The sequence below is a fragment of the Pan troglodytes genome, chromosome 4 (assembly GCF_028858775.2).
Source record: "Pan troglodytes isolate AG18354 chromosome 4, NHGRI_mPanTro3-v2.0_pri, whole genome shotgun sequence".
Classification (NCBI taxonomy): domain Eukaryota; kingdom Metazoa; phylum Chordata; class Mammalia; order Primates; family Hominidae; genus Pan; species Pan troglodytes.
Window position 1 is genome coordinate 120,778,690 of NC_072402.2, and position 21,814 is coordinate 120,800,503.

The window sequence follows — 21,814 nt, forward strand, 5'->3', positions numbered from 1 at the left end:
ACATACTTACTGAACATTAATTAGGTGTGAAATACTCTGTCTGGGGGTAGATTAGGAATGAGATCTAATCCTTGCCCTAGAGGAGCTTCCAGTCCAGGGAGGAGATGGGAGACACTGGGGCCATAAGCAGGTACAGCTCAGAGTAAGGAAGCATCTGGAGATGGCTTCCCAAAAGAGCCCCACATTGAGTACCCAGGGATGGCCAGTGGCAAGCAGAGAGCACCTCGCACAAGGCTTGGAGCCAATTCAGGAGTTCTGAAGTCTTTGTAAGAGAGGCTATGCTTCAAGCAGACACGGTTAAATCAAGTCTGGAGTTTCTGTGCCCTAGGCTGACCAGTTCTTCCTCCTTTACCCTGGACAGTTTGTCAGAGTGCAGCTCCTGGTGTCCAGCAGAGGCACCGGAAGCAGGTTTGTCTTTTAAGACCAGGGAAGAAAAACAGTCATTTTCAAATAGAGATATCTGGATCCTGGAAATAGATCCAGGATATCTATAACAGGACATAATGTTACCACCTCGGACAAATGGCGGCTGTAGTTTTAACAGAGCTTTGAAGGCCCACCGTGTTCCAGGAAGAAAGTCCTCACGTGCTCTGAAAAGTTAATGGGGGTGGAAACGTACCTGACTGCTAATAAAACTTTACAAGTGGGTAATAGAAGGGGTTTTGGTAATTTGGGTCCTCCAAATCCTCCAAATCTGTGAGTCCTCTGCATCCTAATCTAACTAGGGTGGGAATTTTTTTTTTTTTTCCTTTGAGACAGAGTCTCGCTCTGTTGCCCAGGCTGGAGTGCAGTGGTGGGATCTCGGCTCACTGCAACCTCCGCCTCCCGGGTTCAAGCAATTCTCCTGCCTTAGCCTCTCAAGTAGCTGGGATTACAGGTGCCTGCCACCATGCCCTGCTAATTTTTGTATTTTTAGTAGCAATGGGGTTTCACCATATTGGCCAGGCTGGTCTCGAACTCCTGACCTTGTGATCCACCCGCCTCGGCCTCCCAAAGTGCTGGGATTACAGGCATGAGCCACCGCGCCTGGCCTAGGGTGGGATTTTAAAATTCATTTTGTATTAACTCTTACTATTTGTCAGATGGTCTTTTTTTCTGACTTGATTCCTGGGACTAGTCACTCCAATTCTGCATTAATGCCAGTTGTTTTTCCACCACTCTAGAATGTCAGTAACACTAGCAAACCTTGGAGGAACTTATGTTATATCACACCTAAAACTTACTCTTGGCCAAAATCTTAAATCCACAAGATGAATTACAGACTTAAGTAAAAGCCATTATGTACTTAATGGCACCAAAATTTTCCATTACAAATACTGTTTTTAATTCTTCTTTAATTTGAAAAAAAAAAAGTGCCTTGAGGGGCTTTGAATTTCCAGGCTTTCTAGATCAAAGATTTCTTCAGCTCTCTGGATTATAGGAATGTTGAAAAACAAAAACAAATCATTTTCCTGCTGTAAAATCCTTGCCATGTTTTTGTCTTTATGTAACTCAAAACGGCTAAACTGAGAAATGAGGTTGGTGAGTCCTGTTCAAAATTCATCAGAAATAAAGTAATTGATAATTCCAAAAGTGTCATTCCAACTAATTGACCCAAAAGTAAATTTTACTGAACTCTTATTTGATGATCCAGAAAATTGCTAAAGAGCACTTGTAAGAGAACAAAATAAATTATGGCTAAGAATACCAAAATATTTTAAAGTGTTGATTAAAGTGATTCAAGGCTAAATTATAATAATTTGGGCTTGGTGGTGGTGTCCAGTGTAAATTTCCCTCTGATTCCACATCCGCCCACAACTATAAATGTGTCCTTCTAGTAACGTGATCTGCAAAACAGTGAACTATTTATTTCAAAAGCTTTTGCAGAAAACATTAAAAAGTAACAGTTCCTATTTTCATAGTCATCAGTTTGCTCATGTTTTCTGTATGAGGCCTGACCCTTGGTGTACCAGAAATAAACTGCTTTTAGCAGGGGGATGTCCTTAGCTCTTGGTCATCTGGCATAACAGATAACATGATAATTTACCACTGGTGCACTAGTGGGTTCAGAATTTCAGCACTTCCAAAATGAAGCACTTTTTGCTTTGTTACTAGAGAGAAGTCAGGTATGCTCACAGTCGTGAAAAAACTAGATGGCATCTATGTCGTAAAGCGCATGTCCTTCTGCATGGGGGGAGAGTGGTGTCTGTGCTCTTGGACATTGTGATGTAAAGCACTTTTGCATGTACAAGAGGTCATTTGTTTCCAATTTTTCCTCCATGTTATCTTTATTTAAAATTAAAAAGAATTGTTTTCTTTTTCTAATTATTAAAAAGAAATGCACCCTAGAGAAAAATTAAAAACTGAAAAAAGTAAAACTATAGTTAAAAAATCCCACCATTTGCATTTACTTATGTGAATTTGCATTTTGTTGTATTTGCTTTATGAGAATGTGTTTACATAATTGAGATCATGCTGCATACAGAACTGCTTTTTCTTAAAAACAATCATTTTCTCATGTTACTCTGAGTTCTCTAACATCAGTCTTAATGAAGGCATACTATTCTATTATGGGATGGGTGTTTTATAACCATTTTGGGACATTGAAGTTGCTCCCAGTATTTTGCTATCATAAATATTCTGCAATTCACATCTTTACACATAAAAAATTTTCAGTATTGCTATATTTGGTGAAGACTTTTAGGTTGCAAGTCAAAGGAAATCAGTTTGCCTTGGCTTGAGAAAAAAGAAAATGTATTAGTTTACATAGCGAAAAGCTAAGTGTGGATTAGCTTTGGGCACAGCTGGACACAGCAGCTAAATGATGTTTTCGGAACCTTTCTGTCTTCTGGGCCACTTCCTTCTGTGCTGGCTTCGCTCTTAGGCCTGTTCCTTTACATTCTTTCAGAAAGATGGCAGCTCTTTCCCAATCATTCTGGAAGTCCAATGATGGCTCATTCACATGACTGAGGTCCAGCACCTAAGCCTGAGCCAGTCACTGGAGCCAGGGCAAGGGAATGTTCTGGATGGCCAACAGGACAGCCCTGCTCCCTCTTGCACCTCCCCTGCTCTGTTCATCTGGCCCCTTTGCTGTTTCCTGAGCCCACCCAGCCTGCCCATCACTGATGACCACTGTTCCTGTCCCCTCTGCCTCCACACAGCTCCTCCCCGTCCCCATGGCTTGGTGCTCCCTCACTTCCTTCAGTCCCCGCTGACCACCCCTTCACTGTCTATTCGCTTTCCCTGACTTCACTGACTTATTGCTCCCTGATGTTGTGTTATATATTCATGTAGTATAATTTGTCACCTTCACAAGAACCAGAAGGGGTGACACCATTTGTTGTTTACAGCTCTATCCCACCCTATAATATTGATAATATTTATCAAGTGAGTTAATGAACGAGTCTGCCAGGCCAGGTGTGTACCCATCTGTAGGGTCAGCCCACCCTAAGGACTAGAGATGGGTGAGGGAAGGATGTGATTTCTCAAAAGAAAAATAAGAAATTGGGCAGCCATCACCAGAGCAAGTGGACTAAATGCCGGGCTGACCAAAACACTGATGATGTCCCTTACAATTTTGGATCACTTTCTAAAGCCAATCCCAGGAGTGAGAAATTCCAAAGTTATAAATGTTTGGGTTTCCTGATAAGGACTGCTTCCACTTTTAGCCCTATAAAAATTCTCCTTATAGCAGATAAAATAATAATTCTTAGACGCAGATCATCACATCATGCCCCTCCGCAACTTCAAACAGATAACCCTTCCGTGTACCATGACCAAAGACTCACCCTGGCACCCAGGCCCAAACTGGTCCAGTCTCAGCCTTACCTCTGACCGCGCCCCTATCCCGCTCCCCTTTCCGCACCAGGCCCTAACACACTGGCTTTCTCTTCTGCCCTGGAATTCACTCATCTTTATCTTGGGACCTTCATATTTTCTCTTCCTTCCTCCTGGAAGGCCCTTCTTGCTGCTTCCTACCCTTCCTTCAGGCCTTAGCACAAATGCCATCCCTCCAGAGGCCCAAGAGAACCAAGAGGGGCCCAAGAGGCCTTCCACTCCGACGATGCTTCTCTCCCAGCCTCTCTGGCAGACATGGGCATATTTTTTTTTCACAGCACTCATCACCCTTTTTATTTGTTTCCTTGTTTATTCTCTGTCTTCCCCCACTAGACTGTAAGCCCCATGAGGCCCTTTTCTGTCCATTGTTGTATCCCCAAAAGTCAAACTGGTACCTGGCAGATCAAAGACCCTCAAAAAATATTTGTTGGAAAAAAATTAACAAATTGCTCTCCAAGAGTGTTGTAGCAATTTGCAAATCAGCAGTAGGAATACTCAATTCATCTCTCACTGAGGCAATTTTTTTAGAATACAACTCGGTGAGATGGATCCTCACTGCTTGAGTCCTGGAGGAGAAGCAATGGCACTGTTTTCTAACAGACAACACTTCCCATCTGAACAGAGATCAAGCACTCTCTATTATAGCCAGGTATGTTATAACAAGGCCCCTGTAGAATTTCACTTTCCCATTAGTTTTTTTTTTTTTTTAAGATGGGGTCTTGCTATGTTGCCCAGACTGGAGTGCAGTGGCAATTCACAGGCATGATCCCACTACTGACCAGCACAGAAGTTTTGACCCACTCTGTTTCCAACCTGGGCCAGTTCACCCCTCCTTAGGCAACCTGGTGGTACCATGCTCCCCAGTGGCCACCATATTGATGCCAAACAGTAGATACCCCAGCAGTATAGCTCACTATAGCCCCGAATTCCTGGGCTTAAGCAGTCATCCCACCTCAGCCTCTTCAGTAGCTGGGACCACAGACATGTGCCACCACACCTGGCCTCATCTAGTTTAAATATAGCCTGAGTGGGTTTTGTTGTTGTCGTTGTTGTTTGAGACAGGGTCTCACTCTGTTGCCTGGGGCAATCACAGCTCACTACAGCCTTGATCTCCTGGACTCAAGCAATCCTCCCACCTCAGCCTCCTGAGTAACTGGAACTACAGATGTGCACCAACATGACCAGCTAATTTTAGTTTTGTTAGAGACGGGGGTCTCACTATGTTGCCCAGGCTGGTCTCAAACTCCTGGGCTCAAGCAATTCTCCTGTCTCAGCCTCCCAAAGTGCTGGGATTATAGGCATGAGCCACCATACCCAGGCCTTATAGCCTGAGTCTTAATCCCCTTATGTAAGTAACAAAAAATATTCCTATTGCAACTGGGCTAAAGATAACTTTCTAAAAATGTTACATTGAATAACAATAAGTAAATAATCACCTTAAGTATATGAGATGTGGATGAGCATAATTTCTGAGTTATCTAATTATGTTTGTAGTTTGATTTATAAAATCTTTCTAATCTGTTCACTGTTAATGCTAGAGTGTGTGTATTTTTGTATATTTATTTCTTAAAGAACTTTACATTTTTAAAAAGTCTTGCAAAAAGAGTTGATCTAAAAGTATTTAATATAAAGAACAGCAAAGCACCCTTTTGTCAGAAAGAAATCCCTATGACATATCTCAGATTACACTAGTCAAATTTCCCTTTCTCTGAATTTCTGTTTGGATACAAAATAATAAGCTTAATATCCTCATCTGTTTCAGATAAATGTTCAGCATTACCCAATATGGGGATCATAATGAATTCAGAAAAAAAATATTGCATTAAAAAAATAGCCAATTCAAAGTTTTTTTTAGTTTTAAAATAGCACCACTTGAGGGAGGGGATATATTTAAGTTCAAAGTCCCTAAGCAGGTGGTTTACTAAAGTTCAAGCAAACTAAAGGGTGACGGTTTGATTTTTATAACTTTCCTGTGATCTGGGATAGAATACAAAAAGAAAGTAAAAAAAAAAAGCAAATAATTGAAAGACAACACACCACACACACACACACACAAAGACACACACACACACACACACACACACACCCCTGCCAAAGCGTATCCTTGTTTTCTGCCAGTTGTGTCACCAATCAGCGACCTCAACCACAAAAGGCGTTTTCACGTCTATCTTGCCACTGTTGACGATCGAGCAGTTGGTGAGTGGACGGTCATGCCCATCAGTTGCTTGGAGCTCTATGGAGTGCACCACTGTCTGGTGAGAGAAAAGTAGACACATGGTTTAATTCTGACCAGCAGCTATAGCAATCCAAAGGTTAAACCAAAGCCAACTGCAAAAGCCCAAGTGGGAAGGAAATAAGGTTGGTTGGTTGGTTGGTTTTTTATGACTACTAAGACCATGCACGCTAACTGTGGAAAACTTAGAATATTTAGAAAATATATACATCACATAATAAAATTCACCCATGACCTTCTTACTCAGAGACCACACTGGTATATTTCCTCACTTCTTTTTAAATAAGCATTTTATATTCTAAAAAAGTAGATATTTTTGTAAACACCCAGCTCTAGTAAAAGGCATTTCCATTCACCTGGTATAAGCCAGCGTAACAGTTAACATGAAGTCTGAGTCAGTTTCAGCTCCATCCTGTAATAGGTCTTCACATGTATGGGCCAGAAAGCAGATTCAGAAATGGACCTAGTTCTAGGTTTGTCCATTTTAAAGGTGACCCAAGCCATTAACCTATAAGTTGAGCCCAATACTAATGTAACCCCAGCCCCCCACAGTGCTGTGAAGGCACCTTTCTCTACCCTGGAAGGCTTCACAAGCCCAACAGTACAGTATTTCACACTGAAGGAGGTTAGGACTGGGCAAGGAACAAGAAAGTAGGTTTTTGGTGGGTTTCCCAGACAGCATTGAGGCTACTAGCTCAGTTCCCAAACTTGTGTTAGATAGAATCAGAAAAACAGGTAGTTGTGAAGGAACTGCAGCGAGCAAGATTGGTTTATTTACATTTGGATGAGGGAGGTGGAATAAGTCACATGAAAACAAAATAAAATGAAACATGGAAGAGGGAAAGGGAGACAAGGATGGTCCAGGCCTGGGATGGACAGACTTTACAGTAACCAGTTTAGGAGCTGAGAGAGCTACTTCAGGCACCTGTAAGGCAGAAATATTGAGAAAGAAAGGGAATGAGGGTTTTAAGAAGTGTCCCTACGGGTTGTGAATTGGACTGCTTTGACATTCTTTGAGACCCAACAGTATAGATTCAAATTCTCTTCAATAATTTTTGGATGCGTGTCTCTGTGAATGTGACCTAGGTGTCTGAGCTGAACCAGATGGGATTCTGGGGTGGTTTTGTTTTGCTTTGTTTTCAACTATTTTATTTTTAATTCTGGTAAGAAATACATAACATAAAATGTGCCATCTTACTCATTTGTAAGTGCACAGTGCAGTGGTGTTGAGTATATTTACATTGTTGTGCAACCAATAGCCAGAATTTTTCATCTTGCAAAACTAAAACCTTATACCTATTAAATACAACATCCCATTTACCCCATCCCCAGCCCCTGGCAACTACCATTCTACTTTCTGTTTCTATCAATGTGACCACTTTAGATATTTTATATAAATGAAGTCATATAGTATTTGTCTTCCTATGACTGGTTTATTTCACTTAGCATAATGTCCTCAGAATGTCTTTCCTTTTGGAGACTGAATAATATTCCATTGTGTGTATATATGGGGTCCTGGTATATATTGGTTCCATTAAAAAGGGCTTTACATTTATATCAAGTAGTAAAATAAATCAACTTAGTCCTTAATTTCTCCTTGTCAAGTCCCTAGCTGCTGCACCAATGACCCTAAGAATTAAAATGCCATACCATATATAATTTATTCACCTTTGAAGAGGCCAGTCAGCTATATAATGGATCTCTAACAAGCATATTTTAAGATTAAAATAAATCACTGAAAGTACTCTCAATAAAAATATAAAGCTTTGAAAGGAAAAAAATGTATCAATTTACCATCCCATCAATGACTTTTCCAAACACCACATGTTTGCCGTCCAACCAGGTGGGCTTGGTCAAGGTGATAAAGAACTGAGAGCCATTGGTGTCAGGCCCAGCGTTGGCCATGCTGACCCACCCAATGCCATAGTGCTTCAGCTTGAAGTTCTCATCTGGAAATGTCTCACCATAGATGCTCACACCTGAGACAAAACAAGGAAGAAAGTCAACAGATGTCTTCCAAAAGTCAGCTCTTCAAAGGGAAACATAAGGCCTTAGAGGAATCAATTACTAGAACCCTATAGGAGGTACGGATGGGGAAGACATGTTCAAACATAAGCAGACGTGAAGGAGGGAATAAAATTAACTCCTTAAGGGAACAGAGCACTAGGGCCTAAAATGAACAAAGAAAGCCTTAAATATGGCACAGGATAGTGGGATACTCTCTGGCCTCATACCAAGGGCCAACCTTGATCAAGCAGGTCCATGACTTCGCTCTGAAGTGAGAAGGAACTGAAGGGCAGGAAAACATCCTAAAGCCAGATGAAAAGGTGTGTGAGCCATCCTAGTGGCTGTGTACCTGTTTCCTGAGGCTCAAAGCTCAGGACAGTCCTGTGACTTATCCAGGATTGGGTGTTACTCAGCACCCAACCAGGATGCACCAAGCATTCAATATACACCCACACCGAATTCTCATAACAACCCTGAAGAGTAGGTATTCTCCGTCCTATTTTACAATGGGAAACAGAGGTTACAAAACTTGAAAATAGCAGAGCAGAATTTGAACATATGACTTTCTGATTCTAAAGCTGGTGCTTTTTCTTGCCTCAGCACCAAGAACAATAGCAGCTGATCTGGAAGTTGTTGGTCACAGCAACTTCAGGACCCATCAGGACACAGAGGATGATGGCAATTGGGAGCACCCAGTGGTCAACCTTGAACAGGAGAACCAAAGCAAGGCAGGAAGTCTGGAGTTCTAGCAAAGCGGCAGGCAGAGTGGAAGACCTTTCTCCACAGACCATGAGAAGGATCTGACCATCCTCCAATACATCAAGGGTCTACCAGGCCCACCTCCCCTTCTGTAGGGCCCCTTATCTATCAGTTGCCAACTTCAAAATTCTGATTCAGTTAGAAAACCCAGAAGTAGGCTGGGTGCAGTGGCTCACGCCTGTAATCCCAGCACTTTGGGAGGCTGAGGCAGGCAGATCACAAGGCCAGGAGATTGAGACCATCCTGGCTAACACGGTGAAACCCTATCTCTACTAAAAATACAAAAAATCAGCCGGGCATGGTGGCGGGCGCCTGCAATCCGAGCTACTTGGGAGTCTGAGGCAGGAGAATCACTTGAACCTGGGAGGCAGAGGTTATAGTGAGCCAAGATCATGCCATTGCACTCCAGCCTGGGTGACAGAGTGAGACTGTGTCTCAAAAGAAAAAAAAAGCCCAGAAGTGGATATCAAAGCCAAGTAATTTATAACTGGTTGGTCAGTGACACTTGAAGTGGCCTTTAGGAGAGTGCTCCTACAGAAGGGTCTATGCTATATTTAAATTGCCCAAAACATTGTCTGTCCAAAATTCAGAGAATTTTAACGCAAGATGCACACTGGGCAGGGAAGGTAGTGAGAAAAAAAAGGTAGCAGAAAAGAGGACAGAGTGAAGCTCAGTCACCATTCCTGCCAGCACCATTCCTATGGCAGGAAGGTGGGATGCCAGCACCGAGGGCACGGGCACCAGCGCTGCAGGGTTTTCCAATGAGATCCACGAGCATCCTCAGCAAATCCCATTGCCTGGGGTAACCTAAATGCCTTCCTCCACTCCAGTCTACATCCCCATACCCCTCAGCATTTTTGCAAGAACTAGAAGTCATCTTCACAAAGTGCCTGGCAAATCAAAGCACTTAATAGTAGCCATTTTTTGTTATAAACAAACCATTGCAATAAACATAAAATTAGAAATAGTGCTTGAAAATGGCCTGTTGCTTTAAAAATGGACAACAAATATCCACCGAAACCAGTATTTGTTGAATTAAAAATCTTAAATCTAAAGTAAATTTAAATTCTTTGGAGTTACATATATGGTGTATGTTCAAGAAAAGAACTAAACTTTTAAGAGAAAACAGTGTATGGAGCTGGATAGCTATAATCCTGAATGAGAAACAATAAGCTGAAGGAGATTTGAAACTCTCTAAATTTAACTATCTGTACTTTATTGAACTCCAACTTTGTTTATAAGAGTTTGTTTCTATTACAATTTTGACAACTCAGCTATTGCTTTAACTTTAAAAAAGTATAGGTTCCCAGCTTTGTCCAAAGGACAGCAAATAGTAAGCTTGGGTCCTGACGAAACCACCACCCTGTAAACTCAGACACTGGATTCAGTCCTCCTGTTCCCAAGTTTCCCAGTAGAACTTACTTTCTCTAACCCAACATTTTAGAAAAGAAAAATGAAAAGACATAGCCAGGAGTGTGAGTCACTTTTTTGCAGGTTAAATCTTAAAAGTTCTCTTGGACTTGTTTTTCACTGTTTTGTCAATATGATGAAAGATTTTGAAAGAAGGAGGAAAGTGCGCTGTGACCCTGCTGCTAACTCTAGTCTCAACCTCCTGGCATGAGGCCCGTCTTCCTCCTGCAACGCCCACCTCTGCCGCGCGCTGCCATCCCAGGGGAACGCAGCTTCATGTTCCACACCTTTTCCTTCCTACGAAAGATATTTTTCTGTATGGCTACTGACTAGTAGTCTGGTATTTTAATAACTGCAAAATGAATACATCTCAATTACGGAAAGACAATAAACACCAAAACAATCCTGCTTAAAATGAGGACGCCTCCCTCATACCTGTCGAGATGCTGCTAGATGAGTCCCCAAAACTCCATCCTTCTCAAAGAGGTACAGTCATCTTTACAACTGTGTTCCTTAGCTCTGGATTTCAACAGACTGGGTTCATATACTGGCTTAACCTTAGATTTCGGTTTGGTAAATGGGAAAGGAAAAATGCAAAGACGTTACCCCCAGTGCCATCTCCAGCGGTGATGTCACCTCCTTGAATCATGAAATCCTTGATGACACGATGAAACCTGCTTCCTTTATATCCATATCCTTTCTAAAGAGATTATTTCAGTTGAGTAACAAGTAACAGAGGCCATACTGAAAGATAAACTCAGTGTTGATCTAGAAAGGACAAACTGAGAAAATTAAACAAAATGCCTACAGAACTTGATTACATCCCAGCTGTGGTTTACTGAGAGAAATTTATCATTAGCTGACCAAAAAATAAATATGTTATGGAAGTAGAGTATTAATGTGAATAAGTTAAAAGAGAGCAAACCATATTTTCACTTGATGTGATTTTCTCCCAATTTCCAGAAGCCTAAGGGCACTGAGTGCCCAAATAATACATATTTTATTGGAAAATAAAGTCAAATGTGGTAAGGTTCATCTGACATACTAATTTAATACTTATTTTCTCAGATGACATCTTTATATTTGGCTTAAAAGAAAGAAGACCCAATTTAAAGGAAATAAAATTGAGACATACCTCTCCTGTTGCTAGAGCAACAAAATTTTCCACTGTCTTGGGCACAACTTTTCCAAAGAGGCCAATAACAATTCTGCCAACATCTTTGTCTCCAATCCTCACATCAAAGAAGACCTGTGTGCAGTTGAAAGGCAAAGTGGAAGGTTATAAGGTGGAAAAGCACAAATACAAGGTAAGTCAAAATTAAAATCTGACAATTGACCCACGTACAAAAGCCCTGCCCATCAGTATTTTGTAAAGGAGCATGACATCAATTAAAGGTACTTTAAAATTATTGTGTGGGTGCATTTCACTCACAAATATTCTTTCAAGAAACATTTATTAAGCACCACCCATGGGCCAGGCACTGTACCAGGTATTGAGTTTAAAGGCTGACTCAACTCTGTCAGTGTTGGCCAATGAAGTCTTCAATAATTCTTCTCTTCCCATACCCCAGACAAACGCTGCTGCTACTTCCCATTTCCTGGCTTTATGGATGAAGAGTAGAATGGAAAATGTTGCTCTCTTAGAAAGTAATGCTCTCTAATCTTGGCAGGACAAAAAAAAAAAGTTGTGAGGAAACAGGCTAACCATAAAAATTTATTTTTTTAAATTTCAAACAGTCCTAAATTTGCAATGAGTTCTCAATAGATGTCTGCCATCCAGGAGATGGCAAAAATGATGAAACACAGCAGTCCTTCAAAAGGCCTGCCACTCATGTCCAAGCACAGTAAAGCACCAGGTCCCCAGCTTTCCAAAGGACAGCAAACATTAAGCGTGGGTCATCACGCTGACAAAGCCGTCACCCTGTAAACTCATACACTGAATTCAGTCCTCTTGTTCCCAAGTTACCCAAGTAGAATTTGCTTTTCCTAACCCAACATTTTACAACAGGAAAAAGAAGACACATAGCCAGGAGTGAGTGTGAATCCACCTTTTGCAGGTAAAACCATAAAAGTTCTCTTGGACTTGTTTTTAACTGTCTCATCTGAAACAAAATTATATGCATTTTGCTTCACAAATCACTGTGTTAAGATGATTCTGAAATAGAACGCTTGAAAAGGCCACAGAGTCAAAGGGCATTCTATTAGCGCGTTTAGATTATATGAACCAATTTACTGTTTGAATGGGTAAAAAAGACATTCAAGAGATGGCTTTAAAAAATATAAGAACGGTTGTCAAAGAAAAAAGATGTCTTACAGTTTAGAAAAATCAGTAAGTAAAGACTGTCAAGCTTCAGTTCAAGTCAAGAGCTTCTACCAATACATCAGTACGCCTGTCACAGGGTGATGTGATATTTAGTGTTCCATGTGGCATTTTACAATTTTTACATGGCCAAAGCAGCAAAACTTTTATTATTATTTATATAGAAGAGCTTTATAGAATGCATGAAAGGCCCTGCCCTTGAGATGGGGCAGTGTATTAAAGGAGTGCAGTTCAGCATGGCTTGGGATAGGAAGGTGCTTCAACACACCCATGGGCCTGGTCAGTGCAAAGCCGGCTTACGAGAGAAGCAGTTTCTCCAAAGGGATTTGCAAGCCAAGGTGTAAATTCAATAACCAGCAATAACGAAGCAGCACCAGGAAGCCAGAGATGAAACCTTAAAGAAACATCATACGAGACACTAGAAGAGCCTTCCAGACTTTTAAAATAAAGAAGAGAAAACAAAGCCTGTGAATGTTTAGGAAGGGAATAAGATCTGGGAGAGCAGCATGAGCAGATGAAGAAAAAGTACCTGTCACCCAACGTAACTCTTCAGCAAAAATCACATATTTTTACACACAGCCTAGCACACATATTATTATAATTTTTTTCCCCAAATTGAAATATCCTTCAGCTTCATGAGTGAGCATAAGAACACACAGCAGGTTTTGCCAACTCTACTGGAAAGGATAAAATCCAATCTCATTTTGTCAACAAGTATTTATGCAAGGTTATGTAAAAGGCAATGTGAGGGCACAAACTGTATAAGAGAGGCCCTGTCCTAAGGCAGTTTAAAATAAAGAGATAGGATAGGCAAACCCATAACCACAGTACAGGGCAGTGTGTGACAAATGCCCCCCAAACACTGTATGCCCAGGCCTGCAGGAACGGTGAGGCTAAGGAGGAAGGCTTGAAGGGAGGCAGGCCTGGGAGGAGGGGAGCCATCTCCCCAAACAAGGATGGGGGTGAGCCTTGCCTGGCAGACTTCTTTCTGGAACCAATGCACCTAGGCAGGAAATGTGACCTGTGTGCAGAGAAGCAAAGCTGCCCTTCTGACCACAACTAGGGGTTAGAGTGGGTGGGGGGCCAGGAAAGAAGCTGCCCACCAGTTCCAGAAGGCAGAGGAGAGATGCTGGCGTAAGCATGAGTTTTGTTAGGCAAAAGAGAGAAGACAAAGAATAGGGTCAAGCGAGGCTCTGGGAATGTTACTCAAACGGAGAGAAAGAGAATCTGGAGGCTCTTATACCAGTTCAAGAATAAGGTCATAATGGCCTGCACTGGGGTGGTGGCGGAAGGAATGTACGAGGGAGACAGAAAAGGCATTTATTTATTTACTTATTTACTGAGACAGAATCTCATTCTGTCATCTAGGCTGGAGTGCAGTGGCACAATCTCGGCTCACTGCAACCCCTGCCTCCCAGGTTCAAGTGACTCTTGTGCCTCAGCCTCCAGAGTAGCTGGGATTACAGGTGTGTACCACCACACCTGGCTAATTTTTGTATTTTTACTAGAGACGGGGTTTCGCCATATTGGCCAGGCTGGTCTCGAACTCCTGACCGTAAGTGATCCGCCCATCTTGGCCTCCCAAAGTGCTGGGATTACAGGCATGAGCCACAGCGCCCAGCCAGGAGAGGCGTTTAAACAAAGGGGCAGACACTGGAGGAGGAGCAGGAAGAAAGAGGGAAGGAAGCAAACATGACTTAGTGGTGGTCTCAGTGTGGGTAACCCACATCATCTTATATAATTCATCCTCACCACACCAGGAAAGGTGGGACAGGAACTATTATCACTAATTTACAAATGAGAAAAGTGGGAATGAGGGAGGTTAAGTGATTTACCAAGGTTTCCCTACTATGAGTGTGAGAGCCAGAATTTCAAGGCTGCCTCTAGCTAAACTGGTTTATTGTTAATAGGGCTCTCCGGGTCTAGCCAGGGAAACCCTAAGGAGTAGAAACAGTGTTTTTAGTTCCCCAGTGGCCAGCTAAAGGTCAGCAGGAGGAGGCAGTCAAGAAATGTTAAAAGATTCAATGTCAAATGATACTCAAGGAGGACCTGGGCACACACATTCCTAGACAGGAGGTGAGACAGCTGCCAGCAAACACTCTCACTCTAAACCCTCCCACCACTGGATTCATCTCTGATGTTGCTGAGTGCCTCTGGGAACAAAACCCAGCTCTGGGCCAGGGGTGGGGTGGGGCTACAAAGCTCCTACCCTCAAGGAGCTTCAGTCCAACAGAAAACACATATATGAATGCTATAATATAATGAGAAGTCAGATTTTATAAGACAAGTACAGATAAGGTGTCATGGTAAGGGGTGTGATTATCTGTGGAGATCAGTGTGGGCTTCCTGGGAAAGGTGATATTGGATTCCATGCTAGACTTTGGGGGTGAGCACCTCAGTCACTTGTTTTTTCCCTCAAGGCTGCCCTTGAAAGTCATTTGAAAATTACTCGGCATTGGAGATGGGAGGAGGTAGAGGAAGAGGGAGGAGGCACTTACACAGCCTGACCCAAACCCCTGTGGAATTAATCCTGATTCCATTTCCAAAGTAACTAGGGAACACACCCAGTACATGAGCTGTGATGTGGAAGAAACTGTTCTCAAATGCAGCTCCACCACTCAATGGCCATGGAAACTTCAGCAAGTTAATTAAACTCTGAACTCCCTTTCTTCATCTGTAAAATAAATGATGATTCCTTTCAGGTCTGCTCTGTCACAGTAGGATTAAGAAGATAAACACAAATAACGCTAACAAGTGACTTCTGAAATCAGGGACTATGGACTATGTGCTTTACCTGCTGCTATGGTTTGGATATTTGATCCTAATGTTGGAGGTGGGGCCTAATGCGAGGTGTTTGAGTCATGGGTGTAGATCCCTCATGAATGGCTTGGTGCCATCTCAGTAGTGAATGGGTTCTCACTTTGTTAGTTCCCATGAGAACTGGTTTTAAAAGGAAGCTGGCACCACCCCCTTCAGCTTCCTCTCTCTCCACGTGATCTGCACATGCCTGCTCCCTATCACCTTCCGCCGTGAGTGGAAGCAGCCTGAGGCTGTCACCAGATGCCCAGTCTTGAATCTTACAGCTCATAGCAGAACCGTGAGCGAAATAAACCTTTTTTCTTCATAAATTGCCCAGCCTCAAGTATTCTTTTATAGCAACATAAATGGACTAAGACATCTGCTTTACCACATCTAATGTGCAAAGCCCTCCCAGGTAGGGATGATTTCTATCTCCATTTGACAGAGGAGGAAACTGAGCTGTGGACATTAGATAACTTGTCTAAGGCCATCTAGCCACAGCCTCCTGGCCACTACATGCTAATGTGCTTGCAAGCGGTAATATGTGTGCAGCTGGAAGGATGGTGGCATTATTTCATACACTCCCGATGCCGGATCCTGCACAGATCCCATGGCATTGGTTCAAAAACATAGGTCAGCAAATGTAATTCTGTGGATTTGGAGCCCAATGAGCCAGAGCCCCCACCTGAGCCTCTATGGCTGGGGCAGGAAGCTGCCAGGCTGGCCCAGCAGCAGGATCTGTGGACGAAGTTAGTGCCACTAATGGGCCATGTGGGCAGAATAGCACCTCACACCCCTCTTATTTACAGATTCCTATTTTTAAATGAAATCAGAGGTAAACAAAAACACTGCTGGGGAAAACAATACACTAGAGCAATGGCCAATTAATGTACTTGTCTGCACTCAGAGAAATTATTTTTAACGTCATTTTCCAATAGATTTAGTTGTCTTTACAAGTTCATGAAAAAGTAATTTAACAGAGCAGAATCTGTTTAAGACGCACCTACACAATTAGCTTTTAGAAAAACTTAATGACAAATTTGGTAGGGGGAAAAAAAGACATGTTAAGTAACAATTCTGAGAGTAAGGTACATGCAAACTCTCCCTCAGTGACAGTGTCACAGACAAGGGTTTAGGATGCTCAAACCCTTCCCCTCCTGCAGCCACCAGCTTCCTCCTCTCTTGGCTCCATCTTCCAGTGGTTCCCCGCCCACACTGCCTGCACATCAGAATCACCAAAAGCTTCTAAAAGATAGGATACTGAGCCCCACCCATACAGATTGTGATTGACTTGCTCTGGGGTGGGTCACTGCATCAGTAAGTTTAAGAAGTTTCCCAGGTGAAACCTGTTCCCAAATATTGCAGGGGATGTACTTACACTAAAAACATTTATTCATTGTTAATCTGATATTCACATCTAACTGGGCATCCTGTATTTTATTTGGCAATCCTATTCCCTCTCCCTCACCCCCTTTCTAAACCGTCAGCAACTCCTGTTAGTTATATCTCCAAAATCTATTTCAAGTCCTTCCCTTGCTCCCCATTTCAATGATTACCACCCTAATCCAAGCCACCATCTGGACTCTGGCACGGTGCCCTGAATGACCTCCCATTTCACTCTTCACTGAGTGAACACATAAATTTCTCGAGTATATATTGAGATCATGCCATTCTTATGCTTAAAACCCTTCAGTGGCTCTGACTGCAGAATAACACTTCAAATTTTAAGAATTGCCTCAATACCCGCACGCCTACCTGCAGCCTCTAAGGCCCTGTGTGATTCCGCTGCTGCTCACCCCTCCAACCTCATCTCAAGTCACCTCTCATTCTGTGCTGAAGCCATTCCGTCCTCTCCACATCCTCTGAATGCAGGGAGGGCTTTCCTGTTTGAGGACCTATGCATATGCAGTTCCCTTTGCCTCCTTAGTCTTCCCTGCGCTGGTTTTTCTCATTTTTCAGCTATTTTTAAATGTCACCCAAAGTATATTAAAGTTTATTTCCTCCAACATTTCATAATTGTGCGAATTTTATGTTTATGGCTTTATCCCAAGAGACCCCGTTCAGCTCTGTGGCCTTGCACAAACCATTTCCCAAAGTTAGACATGCCTACAAGATCAAGAGGCTGGGAGTAAGATCAGAGCTTCTCGAAACCATCAGGCTGTTCATCAGCCCCGCCCACAACGTGGCACGGCCTTTCTGCGACATCAGATGCTGAGCTGGACCTCCTCCTCCCCACCCCCTAGTCCTCCCCGTCCTCAGGTGGCGTCTGCGGTCGAGGATGTAAGCATTCTACTCGTTGATTAGTATCGTTTCCATTGACAAACCCCAGACTGATGAAGACCACTTTCAGCTGCAGCCCGCCCCCTCCAGCTTCAGCTTCGAAGACACTATTGCCAGTGGGTTTTCTGGAAGTGGTGATCATGGGCACCAAATTATCCCCTCCCTCTCCCTGCATTCTCCCATTATCGTCTACCCTTGGTTAAATACGCTGAAAAAAGAACTGAAGCGGAGTTAAGTACGAGGAAGCCTTAAAGACGCACTTTCTGGCAGCCCCCCGCCCCCTTTCCCCGCAGTGGAGGCTGCCGCAGGTCTACAGGTGCCGCCTTCGCCCGGCCTCGCGTAGCCCACAGCAGGGGCTGCCCGCCCGCCGAAGTTGAAGGCGCACCTCCCCTTCCCGGGAGAGGACGACGGTTCCACAAAAGAGGCGGAGGGTAGTCTCTCATCTGAACCAGGCGCTTTAATGCCTGCCTGAAGCCACCGCGGCCAGCGTGGAGACCACGCAGCGGGCGGGCGGCTGCAAGCCCTGGGCTCCGAGCGCCTCTCCTGTGCGGGTCCCGCCCCCCTCCCCGCATTCCTCTCGTTCTGCTCCCGAGCCCAGGCCACGCTGAAGGAAGTACTTGGGCAGTCTCTTTCCTGGAGAACGGGCCCGCCGGTTCCGGAAGCCTCTCCTACCCCCAGGCTGGTCCCCTCGGACTACCGACCCGGGACAAGAAGTCCAAGCAGACTGCGGCGGAGGTAGGCTGGCCTCAGCCCAGCTCCCCCAGGGTCTCCCCCGGAGCGCCGGCCTCCCAGCACGCGAGCAGCCCCCTCCCACCCAGTCCCGCGGCCGCCTCCAGTCCCCCTGCGCCCGGGAAGCCTCCACCTCGCCCGCCCTGACATCGAGGTCCCAGTATCCAAAGCGCCCCCAGGGCCCCACCCGCAACAGGGGAAGTTGCTGCCCGCCGCTCTCGGTCACCTTGGCCGTCACCGAGGGGCCTCGCTTGCGGAAGCCCTCGGCCCCCGAAGAAAACACAAGTGCGCCGAGCCCCACGCAAAGCACGAGAGGTAGCAGCAGCCGAGGACCTGGGCCCATGGTGAGCGGTGGCAGCGGCGCTACCGGCACGGGCGCGACACAGGCTCTGGGACAGCTGACGGGACTCCCGGCCGGCTGCGCCTGCGCGCTCCCGGTTGCGGGGGGTGGGGATCGGGCAGTCCGGGAAGGGCGGGGACCCGGGGCGCGTTCCTCCCAAGTTCAGACTCGCGACCCGAACTTGGGATTCGGAGGAGCGCGCCCACAGGGCGCAGCCAGGGCTCGACCGCCGCGCCTTAGGCGGGTGCGGAGGGCGCCAGGGACGGGAGGGAGCCCGGGTTGCCCAGGCGCGGAGCCGGGCGCAGCGGGCTAGGCTGGGAGCACCTCCAGGAATTTACCGCGTAGGCGCGGATTAAACTTGGACGGGAAGACCAGGACTCTCGGGCTTCCGCGTCCGTCCGCCCGCTAGCGCTCCGCGGGACTGGGAACTCTGCGGCCGGTCCCGGTGTGATTGCTGCCGCCTTGGGAGCAGCTTCCGCCGCGGCCGCCGAGTTCCAATGGCCCATTGGAACCTTTTGCTAGGTTTTGGACGCTTAGCAGAACTTTGACACCGCTGGAGGCGTGGAGCCCTGTTGCACTCGAATAATGGCCTTTCTTTGAGATGATTCACGTCTAGGGAACACTGGAAAATGCTGGATTCACAGTACCCCTTTGCCTTCGAAAAACTTTTACATTGGCTTTAAGTACTTTATTTGGAGGATGATTCTGTGATCTTATCTACACTGTTCACAAGGCAGCACTTACACGGGCCCAGAACCATGGTCATGTAGGATTCTTTCCTGGGGAAACAAAGTAAATAAACTGACTTTTAGGTGTATCTGTAGGATGGAATTTTTACAAACTTAAGAATTATGTTTAGGAAGATTAATGACTGGGGAAGTAAGTTCTTATTATATTTTTAAATGGAAAATTCGGGTTGCAAAACCACAAAGAAATTCTGATCTCAACCGTGAAAATAAATATATCAAGGCACTTAAATATTGAAAGAGATGTACCACAACGTTTACAGTAGCTATAGATAGAATTGATAGCTATTGATAGACTTATGGATTTTTGAGGGTTTAAAAATTTTTTTTTACAGTTTTCTGACTTCCCAGATGTTCTACAATGAGCATATAAGTATTTTATAACATGGAAAGGGTTATTTTAAAACTCATTGCTTTTTGAATTAGAATTTCAAAAGAACTTTTTTGTTTTAGAGTAACAGCCCTAAAATTAACTAAAAATTAGTGGTATTCGCACATAGGTGCCATTTTAAGGGGCTGGTGCCATTACTTTCCAGCCAAGATTTTCCTCGGATTAAGAGATGGAATTTCTAAATGTCAGATGGGATTCCTAGGTGTACCTAAGTGTAGATCTAAAATGACATTGGAACCATTAGAGATAAAAGGAGTAACCACTACTTCTTTGGGGTGAGAAAAAGGAGAAATGCAATTCTGAGCTATTTTTATGATTCAGTCCAGTGAAAGACCTAATGGCTTTCCTCTTCATCCCCACCCCCAATAAGGAAAGAGTCCCCCTTGTGTAGCAAGACAAGGGTATCTCTCAGAGCACTTACCCTACGAGGTGAATGTGAGGTGATTGTATATATTTATCTGTGTTCATTAATTGTTTTTGTCTGTCTGCTATCAGAAGTAAGCACGGCCAGGGCAGGGATCAGGCCTATATTTATTCCCCTTTGATGACCCAGATCTAGTGCAATGCCTGATATATAGTGATTTCTCAATAACTATTTGTTGAATGAATGAATGTGTCCAACTACTTTTTATGCTACCACCATCTCACCCTCTAGGCAAAGAAATGAAATCTTTCCCAGCTCCCTAGAAACTCCTCTTATACCCTCTGCCAGTTACGAACACTTTTTTCTGCCCAAATTAACGGCAGTCCTGACTTTTCTTGTACTATAGTTTAATTTTGTTTTAATTTTATTTGAATAGGGCATTACCGTATGTATTTCTTTTTGCTTAAATTTTTGTGAAATTCATCTATATTTTTGCATATAACTATTTTGGTGGCTAATACAAAGTAGGAAGCAAATTCATTTTTTTCATAAGAATATTCATTTATTTCAGTACAGTTTATTGAAAATTCTCCCCTTTAACTCACCACTCCATACTGTTCTTCTGTCATAGAGCAAGTGCCCATGTATGCATAGGTGTGTTTGTGGGCACCCTATCTGTCCCATTGGCCTATTTGTCTGTCTTTGTGCCAATACTACATTGTCTTCATTAAAATAACTTTATAATAACTCTTCATATTCAGTAATACATACCCTCTTAGCTTTGTTCAACAAATTCTTGGCTGTTCTTGAGCTTTTCCATGTCCATATAACTTGAGAATCAGCCTGTCAGTTTCCACACACTGAGATTTTGATGGGGATTGCACTGCATCTGTAGACCATTTAAGACTTGGCAAATTTACAATACTGAGTCTTCTAATTCATGAACATAGCATATTTAAGTCTTCTTTGGTTTCTCTCAATAAGATTTTATAGCTTTCTGCCCAGAGGTCTTACATGTATTTTATTAGTTTTATTTCTAAGTGTTTTTTTTATGCTATTGTCATGTATTGTAAAATTAATTTTATATATTAACTTTGTATATACCAACCTTGTTAAACATATTCTAATAATTTATCTGTGAATTGTTTAGGATTTTCTCCATAGACAATTATGTCATCCATGAATAATGACAGTTTTATTTCTTCTTTTCTAATCTTTACATTTTGTATTTCTTTTTTGGCCTTTTTACACTGGCTGGGATCTGCAGTACAAAAGGAAGTGGCAACAGTGGGAGTCCTTGTATTGTAGACTGAATTATCCTCCAAAAAGATATATTGAAGTCCTAAACCCTGGTATCTGTGAATGTGACCTTATTTGGACTGCCTTTGCAGACGTAATCAAGTTAAGATGAAATCATACTGGAGTAGGGTTTGCCCTACTCTAATATGACTTGTGTCCTCATAAAAAGGGAACAGACAAAGACACATGCACAGAGAACACCATATGAGGATGGAGGCAGAGATTGGAGTGCTGTATCTACAAGACAAGGGATGCCAAAGATTGCTGGCAACCCCCAGAAGCTAGGAAGAGGCAAGGAAGGATTTGCCCCTAGAGCCTTCA

General features: G+C 43.6%; 2 protein-coding genes across 2 annotated transcripts in view; one reads left to right on the forward strand and one right to left on the reverse strand.

Annotated features, from left to right (window-relative positions):
* SNX24 (sorting nexin 24) overlaps window positions 1-9,777 on the forward strand; it is a 184,027-nt gene extending 174,250 nt beyond the window's left edge. The window contains exon 7 of the mRNA XM_063811476.1: window positions 8,657-9,777. Within this exon, the coding sequence (XP_063667546.1) occupies window positions 8,657-8,805 (149 nt within the window). The 3' untranslated portion in view covers window positions 8,806-9,777. The remainder of the gene's footprint in view (window positions 1-8,656) is intronic.
* PPIC (peptidylprolyl isomerase C) lies at window positions 5,423-18,803 on the reverse strand. The gene is made up of 5 exons (XM_003310791.7): window positions 18,580-18,803; window positions 11,361-11,474; window positions 10,832-10,925; window positions 7,844-8,028; window positions 5,423-6,068 (listed from the first exon to the last, which is right to left on the reverse strand). The coding sequence occupies exons 1-5, from the start codon at window positions 18,694-18,696 to the stop codon at window positions 5,940-5,942; spliced, it is 639 nt and encodes a 212-aa protein (XP_003310839.1). The 5' UTR covers window positions 18,697-18,803; the 3' UTR covers window positions 5,423-5,939.
* Between the last annotated feature and the right edge of the window lie 3,011 nt (window positions 18,804-21,814).